We start from the raw sequence: 15,102 nt of genomic DNA, 5'->3' as shown, positions 1-15,102 counted from the left end.
GGTGTTATGCCAATTGAGCTAGATGTTCCCCGAGACCATGGTCCCCACAGCCATCCGCCCAGCAGTTCAGTCCCTCAGGGAGTTTGGATGTGTCTGTGGAGCTTCCATGACCTTTCCTCGTACAAGTTGTGCTGGTTTCCCCAGTATTGTGTACTGTCTCACCCTTCACCAAAGATACTACTTATCTATTGTCTATTTAGTGTTTCCCCTCCACCCCTCCCATTCCTCGTAACCAACAAAGATTGTTACTTTTAGTGTGTAAACTTTTTCCTGAGTTTTTATAATAGTGGTCTCATACAATATTTGTCCTTTTGTGGTTGTCTTATTTCACTCAGCATAATGTCCTCCAGTTTCATCGATGTTATGAGATGCTTCACAGATTCATCATTGTTCTTTACCGTTCCATAATACTCCATTGCGTGTATGTACTGTAGTTTGTTTATCCATTCATCTGTTGATGGGCATCTAGGTTGTTTCCATCTTTTTGCTATAGTGAACAATGCTGCCATGAACATGGGTGTGCATATGTCTATTTCTGTGATGGCTCTTATTTCTCTAGGATATGTTCTTAGGAGTGGGATTGCTGGATCCTATGGTATTTCCATTTCTAGCTTTCTAAGGAAGCGCCATATCATTTTCCAAAATGGTTGTATCATTATGCATTCCCACCAGCAGTGCGTAAAGAGTTCTGATCTCCCCACAGCCTCTCCAATATTTGTTATTTCCAGTGTTTTTGATTTGTGAGTGCTTTTTTTTTTGTGGTGGTGACTTTTTTCTTTGTTCCTCTTACTCTCCTGTGCTGAATTCCTTTTGTTTATGGATTTCTTTTCATTTCTTTTGTTTTTGTAGGTTTTGTTTTTACTGAGACTTCGTTTTTCCTCTTTATTGTGATGAGTAGGTTTGTTAACTTCCTTTGTGGTTACCGTGAAATTTACCCTTATCCTTCTAAGTTTGAAGCAGTCTATCGCCTTGCTTTTCTCTCCATTAGAAGGTTCTATACCTACACCATTTATTCCCTCTTTTGTTGTTCTGATGTTGTCATTTGCAGCCATTTTCTCTGTTTGGCTTAGTTTTTTGGATCTTTGCTGTGGAGGGACATCGTGGTGCTTCTGCCTGTAGTGCCATGTTGCCTGGAAGTCCTCCTGAGGGCTTCTTTTGCTGCTCTCTTTCTACTTGTTCCAGTTATAGGATTGCTGTTTTGATTTTAACTCTTTCTTCTTTTTGATGAGTGCATTTATTGCTATAAACTGACCTCCGAGCACTGCTTTTGCTGTGTCCCAAAGGTTCTGGTAGGATGTGTTTTCATTCACGTTTGATTCTATGAATTTCTTTATTCCGTCCTTAATTTCTTCTATAACCCATTAGTTTTTGAGCAAGATGTTGTTCAGTTTCCATGTGTTTGATTTTTTTTCCTTGCTTTTTCTGTTATTGATTTCTTCTTTTATGGCTTTATGGTCAGAAAAGATGCTCTGTAATATTTCGATGCTTTGACTTCTGTTAAGGCTTGCTTTATGGCCTAATATGTGGTCTATTCTGGAAAATGTTCCATGTGCGTTGGAGAAGAAAGCATACTTGGCTGCTGTTGGGTGGAGGGTTTGGTATATGTCCATAAGATCAAGTTGATTGATTGTAGCATTTAGATCTTCCATGTCTTTATTGAGTTTCTTTCTGGATTTTCTGTCCTTCACCGGAAGTGGTATTTTTAAGTCTCCTACTATTATTGTGGAGCAGTCTATCTCTCTCTTCAATGCTTTTAGAGTTGTTTTATGTATTTTGGAGCCCTGTCCTTGGGTGCGTAAATATTATAGTTATGTTCTTCTGGTGTACTGAGCCTCTAATCATTATGTAGTGTCCTTCCTTATCCTTTGTGGTGGATTTTACTTTGAAGTCTATTTTGTCAGAGATTAATATTGCTAATCCTGCTCTTTTTTGAGTGTTGTTTGCTTAATATATTTTTTTCCATCTCTTGAGTTTTAGTTTTTGTCTTTAAGTCTAAGGTGTGTCTCTTATAGGCAGCATATAGACGGATCCTGTTTTTTTAATCCGTTCTGCCACTCTCTGTCTCTTTTTTAGTGCATTTAGTTCATTTACGTTCAGCATAATTATTGATAGGTATGAGTTTAGTGCTGTCATTTTGATATTTTTTTTGTGTGTATTGTTGACAGTTTCTTTGTTCCACTAAATTTTCTGTGCTGAGTCATTTTTCTTTATGTATTTTTTCATCTTTTTCATTGTTGTTGATTTTGTTTTGCTGAGTCTTTATATTTTTCTTGTTTTTTATTTTGATGTGTAGGATTGTTAGTTTTCTTTGTGGTTACCTTAATATTTACCCCTGTTTTTCTAAGTTTATACTAGTCGTTTATTTCTTTATATCTCCTTGACTTCCTCTCCACATGAAAAATCTATGTCTACATTTTTTAGTCCCTTTTTTGGTTTTAATATTGTCATCTTTTACATATTATCATTTGTTCCCCTATTTTCAGTGTTCTAGCTTTGATTTATTTTTGTAACTTCCCTATCTGGGTTGATATCTGGTTGCTCTGTCCTGTTTTCTAGTCTTGGGTTCTTATTTGATGTTATTGATGTCTCTCTGATGTGGAAAACGCCTCCCAAGTGCTGCTGTTTGCCTCACCAAGCACCATCAGGTGATAGGCCTAAAGGGCTCTGCTGGGTCAGGTCTGGCAACTCCTCCCTGCTTCTGAACCGGCTCTCCCACCCCCTACCACTCAGTCCTATTCCGTAACTTTGCCTTTGATGTTCAGGGCTCCTAGATTGTCATATATAATTGATTCACTTGTTTTTTTGTGTCTTTGTTTTATGAGGGACCATGGAAGTGTCTGACTACTCCACCATTTTGGCCCCACCTCTGAGAAACTCATTTTTGCTATTACCTTGTTTACCTCAGGTTGTGTCTTTCTGCGAGATTAACTCTATTAGTCATTGGGTGTGAGCTTCCAACAGTTACGGGCTTGTTAAGGTAGCAGCATATCAGGATTCAGATGTTGTTCTCTCTATTCCCTCTATTTTTAGATTGAATGTAATTTGAATAAAGGAGAGGTAATGTTGAGTGTGATTGATTGATCGCAGCAGAATCCACTTTTTGATTTTTCTTGTCCATGTTGTGAGTGAAGTAAAAAATGTACTTTAGAAGGAAGCAATTTACAACTGACTGTTAACGAATACTCACTAGATAACCCATCTTGGACTAAACAGTGCACTGTGGTAAGATTAGACACGCCTCCCTTGCAGATAATAGTTGCTGTTTTTTTTACAGCATCCATAAACCTCAAGCCCCAAAGAGGGGATGAGTCTTCTGTGTGCCTTTCTTTGTTTATCCCTTTAGGAAGCATTTTAGTTACATAGTGCTGCTATAATAAAAAACACCACAAGTGGGATGGGTGGCTTTAAAGAACAGAAATGTATTGACTCACAGTTTTGGAGACTAGAAGTGCAAATTAATGCATTGGCTGTAGGGAAGAATCTTTCCTTGTTGGTAGCCCCAGGAGTTCCTTCGTGTTCCTTGGCATCTGTCTTTCCCCTGTGTGTGTCTCTGTGTCTGTTCTGCTCTTTTTACAAGATACAATTCAGAAGTGATTAGGTTTAGGGCCCACCCTACTCTGGTATGACCTCGTTAACAAAAGAAAACCCTTATTTCCAAACAGGGTCATATTTACAGGTACAGGGGTTAGGACTTAAACATAAGTTTTTAGGGGACACAGTCCAATCCGTAACAGGAGGCATTCTCTGACCCCTAATATTAGATCAGGATGTGTAGTATTTGTAGTATTGGTCATGCTGTACTTAATTTTTTTGAGGGCAGCAGTCATGTCTTAGTCCTTAGTGTGTTGAAGTAAATAGCACAGTACTTGGCACATAGTAGGTTGTCAGTAAATATCTATTGATTAAATGGAAGGTTAGATTGCTGTCGGAAATAGATGCTTGATGATGCCATTATTGTGAATTTGAGTCCCAGTGTATGGGCTATCTACTTTAACTTTTTTTTGGTGGCCACAGATAACACAGTTATAGCTCTCTCTTCACATAGTGGAAGACATTAATCACAACGGGCCTCCAGTGATAATCTGTGAATAGAGTACATCTAGCTTATTCTTAAAGATGAACTACTCAAAGCCCCATTCTTTTAAAAGGGGGATAATAAAGTTATCAGTATATACATATATGTGTGTGTGTGTGCATGCATGTATGTATGTATATATAATGAATAAATTGCTATATATGCTGTATCTCCAAATGATTATTCACTTAACAATGTTTTCGAATTGTTCCAGGGATATGTTTGCTACTTTTCAACCAGCACTCATCATCATACTAAATTTTATTCAGATCCGGTGGAAGCTATAAAAGACATCCCTGATGGTGCGACAATACTAGTTGGTGGTGAGTAACAGCATTGTTGTCCTTTCTGTGCTAACATTCTTATGTTTTTAGGGAGTCAGCGAAATCACATGGCAAAGCTGTGTAGATTAGAAAAACTGTTCGAAAATGGCAGTTACTTTATCCTATGTCTCCTTCCTGAAAGTTTAGCAAGGTTTAACACTTAATATTTACTTTTTCTTTCCTTTTTTCTTCTATTGTTTTGAAAAGCTGAAATTTCAAAAATTTTAAAACTGTGGTAATATTTTATCAGTAGCTTTAGAAAATCCCTAGATCCTTAGGAATTCTCTTTAACTTGAAATGTTTACATTGATCACATTGGCCCAGGCTAAACTCAAAAAACAAACCCATTGCCCTCCAGTCGATTCCAGACAGAGTAGAGCTGCCTTACAGGTTTTCTAAGGAGTGGCTGGTGGATTTAAACTGCCAACGTTTTGGTTAGCAGGGGAGCTCTTAACCACCGCACCTCCAGGGCTCCTGGCCCACCCCTAGCTACTCCTTATTTTATGAGACGGAGAGTACATAAGCTTCTGTTTGTTGGTGAACCCCCTAAGTTCTACTACTTCTTCTTGTTTGGAATATCTTTTAGAACCACTGACTTATTAAATTTACTGCCTGATTCTTATAAACTACTTTGAATTTCTAGGCCTTGGTCACAGGGTTCGAGGCTAATTTTCAGGGCTGCTCTCCATTTACTCAAATGATGTCATTGAATGTTTATTTTAAACACATACTATCTGAGGAATTGAGAAAGATGCAAAGCAATGAAGAGTATTGGCCCAGGTGTCTAATTTTGCAAAATCTACTTGGGCATATAAAACACACATGCTTGAGAAAGTAACCATATAAGGGTTGAATCATAAAATGGTACAATAATAGGGATGTAGTTAAGTGCAAGATAAGTAATGTGTAGCCATGTAAACTGATTGTACTTGGCTTTATACTTATGATTCAAAAACTTGACAGTGATGTATGGTGCTGTATAATAGTGCAAGGCATTCGGATACAGCTCACGACCATTTATTGGGTTGTTGAGATTATCTGTGAGTTATGCTTAATAGATCTAATAATGTGCTTGATATGTATATTTTTTATTTTCTATTAAAAAGAATGATACATACATTTTTGTTTGTATCAAAATAAATAGTTTATCTTTCGGGCTTATTATAGGTTTTGGGCTTTGTGGAATTCCAGAGAACCTTATTGGAGCTTTACTAAAGACTGGAGTAAAAGGGCTAACCGCAGTCAGCAACAACGCAGGGTAAGTGTGCATTTAAAAACACTTGGCTTGAAAGAAGTGACAATTCTTGATAATATTTAAACAAAATTTATCACTGAAATGAATTTTTTCCCCACTTACATGAGGAATATACCCATGCATCAAAAGAAACCAGAAGCATTTAACAAGGTCAAGAGTAGAGGATACGTTTATCCAAATATTTTTGGTGCAGGCCTTCATAATCAAAAGTAAAACAGACTTGTGTAATTTTATATTCCTTTAACCTGTGCTTTTATTTTTCTAAATCTAAATTTTATTGTTAAAATTAGAATATATATTTTCAAATTGAATATTACTAAATTTTAAAATTAAGAGGTATCCTTAATGTTGTATGTTGTTACAGATAGTTAGCTCTGTATTTATAAAGCAACATGGATATTAATTTGAAATCTGTTTCAAGTTCTTTCTTTTGATTATGCCATTGTTGTTGTTGTGCTGTTGAGTTATCTCTGACTCATGGCAACCAAATGTATAACAGAATGAAAGGTTGTCTGGCCCTGAGCCATCTCCGTGATCTTTGATATGTTTGAGCCCATTGTTGAGGCTATTGTGTTAGTCCATCTCATGGAGGGTTGTCCTCATTTTTGCTGATTCTCCACTTTACAAAATCTGATATCCTTTTCTAGTGATTGGTCTTCCCTGATGATGTGTCCAGTTACTCTAGATTATATATAAAGAAATACCATTCATAAAAATGTTTCTCATCTTGATAGAAGGAGGAGGATATGCAGCCAGCACTTAGGACAAGAGGTTCACATACCAAAGTGGTCAACAATAGGGCATAACATTTTAAGAATGGCAGGCGCATTTAGACATACTTAGTTTTTGTAGGAAAAAGCTACTTGTATACAAAATGGTAAATCATGAGCTGTCTTTCAGCAGGAAAAAAAAAAGGCTTTAAAGATCTTAAAAGACTTTAAAAAAATAACCACATTGGCAGTCTAGCCTGGTATTATAAATGCAACTTAAAAGAAATAGCACAAATTACTTAGTAAACAAAACTGATGCCACATTCCCACTCATTCCTCTTTTCTGTGTTTATTTTTCCCATTTTTTCCCATCTGGAATGCTTCCCGACCTCTACCCTGCCTATCCTTCTCTTGCCCATCTATATTGGTTTCCTGGGGCTGCCAGAACGGATTACCACAAAATGGGTGGATTTAAACAGCAGGAGTTTATTCTCTCAGTCTAGAGGCTAGAAGGCTGAATTCAGGATGTCAGTAGGCCATGCTCTCTCCAAAGAAGAAGATCCTTCCTTGTCTCTTCCAGATTCTGGTAGTCCCAGGCATTCTTTGGCTTGCATAATTCCAATCTCTGCCTTCATCTTCTCCTCTTCTTATAAGGACACCAGTTATATTGGATTAGGGCCCACCCCACTCCAGTATGACCTCATGTTAATTTAACTAATTACATTGGCAAAGACTCTATTTCCCAATAAGGTCACATTCACAGGTGCCGGGGTATAGGACTTGAACGTATCTTTTTTGGGGGACACAAATCAACCCATAATACTCTTTTTCATGATCAACTCAAGTTCCATATCCTCAAAGAAGCCTTCTCTAACTACAGAACTTCTCTCTCATTGATCTTGCCCCTTTCTGAATTCCTTTAGTAACTTTTAGTCTTTATATACTGAATTGTATTTATTCTCTTTCATATATATTACATACTGATCTATTACTTACAATTGTTTTGTATTCCCTATTGTGCTTAGTTTATGAATCTCAGCATTACTAAGTGTTAGAGGGATGGGATCACAGAGATCATCTCTTCTGGTTACCTCATTTAACAAAGAAAAATTACCTGTAAAGAGAGAAGTAACTGATTCACAGTTACTTGATATTTCTTCAACACGTCCCATGACCTTTGATCTGACTTTATATTTATTAAAAATACTTTTGATTATCAGTAATTTTTTGGCTTTTCCAGATAACTGGGTGCTTCCAAGGGATGCAGTAGGTGCTTAGTAGGTGCTGATAACATACTTCATTGAACACAAACAAGGCACATTGCAAACCCTCATTGGCGGTGATTCTTTTAAATAGGAGGGTTTAAATCATAGAGATCTATAGGAATAAGGATCTTGTTTGGGCCTTTAGAGTCAGATAAGTGAGGAAAACTTAGAGATGCTTTATTGGAGAATAATTGGCATGATTTAAATTGTTGATTAAAGGGGAGAATTCGGAATTAGAAGTAATACCTATTTTCTCATTTAGAAAGTACTCTGTATGGAATGATCTGCCTGAATTGGAAGTTTTTCCAAAGCTCAAGGCTCCTGGTTGTCTGTTTATTTTATTTTATTTTTAATAATTGATAGGTGGTACAAATGGTTAATGTACTCAGCTACTAACCAAAAGGTTGGAAGTTCGAGTCTACCCATAGGCACCTTGGAAGAAAGGCCTGACGATCTACTTCTGAAAAAATCAGCCATTGAAAGCCCTATGGAGAACAGTTCTATTCTAACACTCGTGGGGTCTCCATGAGTAAGAATCGACTTTATGGCAACTTTTTTTTTTAATTGCCATAGGCTACCACTACCTTGGTATGGAGTATTAACTGTTAGCTTTGATAAGATAAACTCTCCTTTAGGATCATTCAGCCAAATTAATACTTTGATATGGGTTGATTAAAACCAAACCAAACCTGTTGCTGTCAAGTCGATTCCGACTCATAGCAACCATATAGGACAGAGTAGAACTGTCCCATAGGGTTTCTAAGGAGTGGCTGTTGGATTCAAACTGCCGATCTTTTGCTTAGCAGCCAAGCTCTTAACCACTGTACCACCAGGGCTCCAATGGCTTGTTTTAGGGAGGTAGAAAAAATTGAGAATATGTCTTTCATTGATTTTTGGAGAACTTTGACATGAGAGTTATAAGCCTGTATCAACCAAAAGTTTTACTATAAACTAAACATTAAATAATTAAATCATAGAACCAGGGAAAGAAATACGTGTGGCATGTTAGTTATGCTTATTTTCTCATGACAGAATTTTAGACTACAGTTCTTGAAGTGTGAGGATTTAGACAACTCCAGGGACAGCCCCACTTACAAGTGGGAGGCTGACAGAAGACTTAAAGATAATATATACATGTATCTGAGCTTGTGATTGTAATACTACTATTTGCATATTAGTGCTATACTAGGCAAGTATAGGAATTTTACGAGGGCCCGCTGAGCAGTTCCTCGCCTTAAATAATGTTTCTGGTTCTGCACAATGATTTTGAACCTGGAGATAAAGGCAAGTGACCCTTCACTGCTGTGCTACCTTTCTTCTTGTTGAGGCAGCTATGGCTCTGAAGGGTTCTGAAGGGCTCAATGGAAAGGATCTAGGCCACTTGGCTGATATAGTTTCCCAAGATTTGGGTGTCTTAGCTGGGAAGGACTAAACCACTTCCTGGAATGTACATTTGAACTTTTGTGCTCAGCTCACGAAAGATTTCATTTGTCTTATATAACTGTCATAAATTAACCTTATGTTCCAATATAGCATTTTATTTTCTTTTGATATACTTGATATTATCAGAGTAAATATAAATTGTATGATTGAGATTTAACTATGTTTAAAATGAGCAAATAAGAGAAATACGGTTTGGTAAATGGTTGCTACGTTATTGTTAGAGTTTTATTTTGATACCCCAAAATCATACCAAACCCGATGTCGTCGAGTGGATTCTGACTCATAGCGACCCTATAGGACAGAGGAGAACTGCCCCATAGGGTTTCCAAGGAACAGCTGGTGGGTTTGAACTGCAGACCTTTCGGTTAATAGCCAAACTCTTAACCACTGAGCCACCAGGGCTCCTTTAATTTGATAAGAATTGCCAATTAATAAGACTTGAGAAAATGAAAATTCAGAAAATGAAATTTCAGATTCAGAAAATCAGAATATTTGCAGAACGTTGATGTCTTCCATACAATATACTTTTGTTTTACATTAATTTATCTGTTTAATGAATTCTTGGCTCTAGACTTAACAACAAAATGTTTGAAAATCAAGTTTGTTGTCTTGTAGGAAAAAGATCAAATTTCTCTCTTAGGTATGCTAAAGAAGTCTTGACCACTAAAGGCAAGCAAGTAATCGATTTGAAAGTCCATCAGAAATATCTTCAATACCAAAGAGCCATGAAATGTTTTTATACACATTTCTTTATTAGAAATTGTATGTTCTTCATCTGCAAAAGATCAAATATGTCTTTCACCTGTGTTTATACTTTGAGCCCTTGGAGGTAAGTGGCTTGCCTTATTCATTTTTAGATCCTCAGTGTTTGGCACATAGTAAGTAAGGTAAGACATGTTTGCTGAATTTGTGAATTGAAAAGTGAGTATGTGGCAAGAAAGACATTCTGCATCTAACAGCATTTTTCTGGCATGAAGGCTGACTTTGTACTTGCCTGGTCAGGTGGTAGCCTGGACTCAGCATCTTATGCACTACTTGGTTGCCGTGTAGGATGCTAGTCCAGAAACAAAGCCAAGGCCAAATACACAATGATTCTCAGAGCCAAGATCAACAGATACAGGGAGGTCATCTCCAAATAGCCAAATTCAAATGTATAATGGATTGAAAAGCCAGACAGAGCTCCTCAAATGTGGTTAGAAATATTCCCAAGTCATTAATGACCAACTACGTCTGGTTTATATTACAGACCTGTAGTCTTGGAGGGGGTTTGGTAGGAATTTCTAGATATTTAAAACTGTGGAAAGGAAGTGGGCTATAATCACTTTCATAGATTATTTTATTATTATGGCTTTGTAAGTCAGATTCCAGAGGCAATCAATGGTACTTTCGTATTGGGTAATTGAGGAGAGTTTATCAAAGGGACTCTTTTTAAAGGAATGGTCAAGGTTTAGGGAAAGCAACATGAGTAGTAAAGACCCCTAGGGTTAGTACAGAAGAGAGTTGTTGCCACCAGCCCTTGGCCAGAAGGAATGAGGGCAGCTAGCTGTTACCAGGACCTGGAAGAAAGCTTTATGGAGAGGGCTATCCAATGTGCTGTAGCCTGTCAGAGATGGAGCGGGAGAATATAAACCCTAACCTCATTCTCTACTCATCTGATTTCCTGATGGTGCCTCCATTAATGGAACCCAATGAGAAGCCGGAAGGCAAGAGAGCCCCATGATTCAGTCTATACAGGACAACTATCACACGCACAGGGAAGGATGGTGGAGGTTGGAGAATGGATTTGGAGGGTCAGACAGAAAATCCAGCACAATGACTTGATTATTTTCATTTTTATTGGAGAAGAGGAGGAAGTAGAGTTAAGCAATAAATTCATTCAACAAATATTCAGTAGATATTTATGGATATTTAAACATACCGTGTGCCATCTATGTCTCTGGGTTATAACAGTGAACAAAACAGACCAAGACCTCTGCCTTCCTGGAGTTTACATTCTAGTAGGGAGATGCAGGCAATAAATAGTAAATATAACAAATAAGTAAATTTTCTGGTATGTTAGAAGGTCATAAGTGCTATGGTAAAAAGGAAAGTAGAACAAGAAAGAGGGACTGGGAGTATGAAAACGGAAGGACAGGTTTAGGGTGATCAGGATAGGACTCATGGAGGTAACTTTTGAGCAGAGACTTGGAGGAAGGAGAGTGTCTTGGTTATCTAGTGCTGCTATAACAGAAACCACAAGTGAGTGGCTTTAACAAACAGAAACGTATTTTCTCACAGTGTAGGAGGCTAGAAGTTCGAATTCAGGGTGCCAGCTCTAGGGGAAGGCTTTCTGTCTCTGTCAGCTCTGGGGGAAGGTCCTTGTCTTTTCAGGGTGATCTTCATATGGCATGGCATCTGTCTTTCTCCATCTCCACTTGCTTCTCTGTACTTAATCTACTGGGTTTATATCTCAAAGGGATTGATGTAAAATACATCCTCCACTAATACTGCCACATTAACATAACAAAGAAAACCCATTTGCAAATGGGGTTATAACCACAGGTATAAGGGTTAAGATTTACAACACATATTTTGGGGTAGGGGGGACACAGTTCAATCCATAACAGAGGGAGTGAGCCATGCAGTTATTTAGGGGGAAGAATTTCCCAGACAGGGAAAGGTCCCTGCAGAGGACCCCAGGCAGAATATATTTGGTGTATTTGAGAGACATTAAGGAAGCTAGCAGAGTTAGAGAAGTGAGCAAAAGGCAGAGTGGGAGGAGGTGGGCCAGAGACATAAAGGGCTTCAGATCACATGGGGCCTTGCTGGCCACTCTAGAGACCCTTGCTTTCACTCTGAGTGAATGGAGCATCATTGCACCATTTTGAGCAGAGGGGTGACATGATCTGACTTACATTTTATAAGGCTCACTTTGGCTGTCACACTGTGTGTAGATAGTAGGGGCAGAAGGAGAAGCAGGGAAGGTTATTGCAGTGTCCAGGCAAGAGATGGTGCAGGTCACAGAGAGGGAGTGAGAAATGGTCCAGTTCTGCATAGAATCTGAAGGTGGAGTCAGCAGGATAGATTTGATGTGGAGCCTATGAGAGGGCAGTTAAAGATCACTGCAGTGTCTTTGTACTGAGCATCCTCATGGACAGTGTTGCTATCAGCTGAGATGGGAAAGGCTGCAGGTGGAGCTGAGTTTTGGAGACTAGAATTATTGAACTGAAGAGATGGGGACCTAACTAGGTATTTGTTGTTTGTAGGTTCCATCAAGTCAATTTTGACTGATAGCAACCTCATGTGGCAGAGTAGATCTGCCCCCATAGGGTTTTCTGGGCTGTAATCTTTATGTGAAGGACCTTGGGTGGCGCAGTGGTTACGCACTTGGCTGCTAACCGTAAGGTTGGTGATTCGAACCCACCAGGCGCTCAGGGGGAGAAAGATGTGGTAGTCTGCGTCTGTAAAGATTACAGCCTTGGAAACCCTAAGGGGCAATCTACTCTCCCCTAGAGGGTCCCTGAGTCAGAATCAACTTGTTGGCAATGGCTAGTCTTTCTGTGAGCAGATGGCCAGGTTTTCAGGAGTAGGTAAAAAAAAGAGAAGTCAGAACGCATTTTGTGTATGAGAGGGGATGGGAAAGAGAGTCCTAGAAAGAAAGAGAATCTTTAGTGATTTGGAGACCTCTGGTGGACAAGTGAATTTTCAACCTGCAGGGAATTCTCCCCATCACTCTAAAGTACACTCTTGAAAGTACTTCCGTTATTTAGGCTTAGTTTCCTTTTGAAACAAGTGAGAGTAAATCGTGCAGCTGTTTCTTTAATAGCCATAATGAGTGGGAAGTATTACCATATTCAGGATTCAAAGGCTAGGACTATGAAACAATTTTGGGAGAAGGTTAAAACCCTTGCCATCGAGTCAATTCTGACTCATAATGACCTTATAGGACAGAGTAGAACTGCCCCCTAGGGTTTCCAAGGGGCAGCTGTTGGGTTCCAACTGCTGACCTTTTGGTTAGCAGCCAAGCTCTTAACTACTGTGCTATTGGTACATACCTATTGCTTGGACTACTTTAAGGTGTACAGTGTGTCTGCCCTGACTGGTGGAAGTGAGAGTCTTAGAAATGATATAGTCTGAGAATTGGTGAAGGGTCAGTTGAACTGGATTGGCCACTTATGGATGTGAGGAGTATGAGAATGAGGAGTGGAGTGAAGGCAGGTGAAAAGGCTGCTGTTAGGAGAAATGGCGGCGGTTTGTTACACATGGTGCCGTACCTGAAACTATGTTCAGGGCCTTGTGTTCCCGGGAGGCCAGGCTGATGTGAGCGACTTTGTAGGGTATTTTGTCCGGCATGCTGATGGCACTTCCACATGGAGTAATGGGCATGGGCGAAGGGGCTGCTCCTCGGGCTGGGGACAGGAACAGGGTGGGGTGACACTGGGCGGGGCTTACTATATATATGTGTGTGTGTATGTATATATACCTCCGGATATACATACACTCGAGATGTATATACATATATACAAATCGTACGTATATATATATATCTATCTCGAGTGTATGTATATATACCAAAACCAAAAACCCATTGCCATTGAGTCAATTTCTTGGAAAAGGAACAGCTGATGGATTCAAACAGCTGACCTTTTGGTCAACAGCCATAGCACTTTACCACTGGGCCACCAGGGCTCCAAATATACATACATACATACATACATATAAATATATATACACACACACATATTTATACGCACACACACATATAAAAAAAAATTTTAGTGGTACGTATATATGTGTAAATCTTTCCTGAGAGTAAAATACCTGTTATGTAGGAAAAATGTTCATCACTGTTTATAATTTGGTTTCGTTTTTCAGAAGTATGCTAGTCATCTCTCTTTTAATAGAAACCGAGGGTGTCCCTCTCTCTTGCCCTTTTTTCTTAGGACAGAAAGAGCTCTCTGTCCAAGCCTTCATTTGGAGTCAGTGCAGGTTAGGACAGTGGAGTTGCCATGGCATTTAAGTATGCATTAAGTAAAGTGTAGGGCAGGAACCAGTCCATCTATGGGCTCATCTTCTAACCCAGGGTCACTTTGGAGCAGCTGGAAGAAGAAGAAGTTTGGGGTTGACATGGGTTTGAATACTGGCTGTGTCACTTACTGCACAAGACCTTACACTTTTTGAACTTTAGCTTCCTTGACTGTAAAATAAAAAGAAGAGCCACCTTACAAGGTTCTTTGGGTGGGAGGCAGGTGTAAGAGAACATGTGGATTAAGTGCTTAGCAGAGAAGTTTTCTTTTCCTCTAAATTAATGAAATTTCATCTCTTTTTGAATGTAAGTGATAATAATGTTCAATTAGAAATGGTCCTTTGATTTTAAGCTGCCTTCATTTTCCTTCTAGGGTCAACAACTTTGGCTTGGGCCTTTTACTTCACTCCAGGCAGATAAAACGCATGGTTTCTTCCTACGTGGGAGAAAATGCAGAATTTGAACGACAGTACTTAGCTGGTGAACTAGAAGTAGAGTTGACACCTCAGGTAAGATGATTTCCTGATGCTAGAAAAGCTGTTGTTGTTGTCGTTAGGTGCCGTCCAGTCCGTTCCCACCCATAGTGACCCAGTGTACAACAGAATGAAACACTGCCCAATCCTTTGACATCCTCACAATCGTTGCTATGCTTGAGCCCACTGTTGTAGCCACCGTGTCAATCCATCTTATGGAGGGTCTTCCTCTCTTTTAGCTGACCCTTTACTTTAACAAGTATGATGTCCTTCTCCAGGGACTGGTCCTTCCTGATAACATGTCCAAACTACATGAGACAAAGTCTCGCCATCCTCACTTCTAAGGAGCATTCTGGCTGTAGTTCTTCCAAAACAAATTTGTTCATTCTTCTGGCAGTCCATGATATATTCAATATTCTTCACCAACACCATATTCAATGGCATCAGTTCTACTTTGGTCCTCCTTATTCATTGTCCAGTTTTTACATGCACATGAGGCGATTGAAAATACCATGACTTGGGTCAGAAGCACCGTAGTCCTCAAAGTGACATC

At 39.0% G+C, this 15,102-nt stretch overlaps 1 protein-coding gene across 2 annotated transcripts in view; it reads left to right on the top strand.

The window, feature by feature from the left end:
* The window catches only part of OXCT1 (3-oxoacid CoA-transferase 1), a 186,345-nt gene that overhangs the window by 11,622 nt on the left and 159,621 nt on the right, over positions 1-15,102 (top strand). Inside the window, exons 2-5 of one of the 2 annotated variants that reach the window (XM_023742498.1) lie at positions 4,290-4,398; positions 5,566-5,656; positions 9,712-9,900; positions 14,450-14,585. In XM_023742498.1, coding sequence (XP_023598266.1) covers positions 4,290-4,398; positions 5,566-5,656; positions 9,712-9,900; positions 14,450-14,585 — 525 coding nt within the window. The remainder of the gene's footprint in view (positions 1-4,289; positions 4,399-5,565; positions 5,657-9,711; positions 9,901-14,449; positions 14,586-15,102) is intronic. The other variant, XM_004388439.2, reaches the window with a different exon arrangement.

This window comes from Trichechus manatus, unplaced genomic scaffold (genome assembly GCF_000243295.1).
Source record: "Trichechus manatus latirostris isolate Lorelei unplaced genomic scaffold, TriManLat1.0 scaffold00212, whole genome shotgun sequence".
In the NCBI taxonomy this organism is placed as follows: domain Eukaryota; kingdom Metazoa; phylum Chordata; class Mammalia; order Sirenia; family Trichechidae; genus Trichechus; species Trichechus manatus.
The sequence above is the reverse complement of the archived record's forward strand: the minus strand, read 5'-3'. Positions and strand labels throughout refer to the sequence as shown.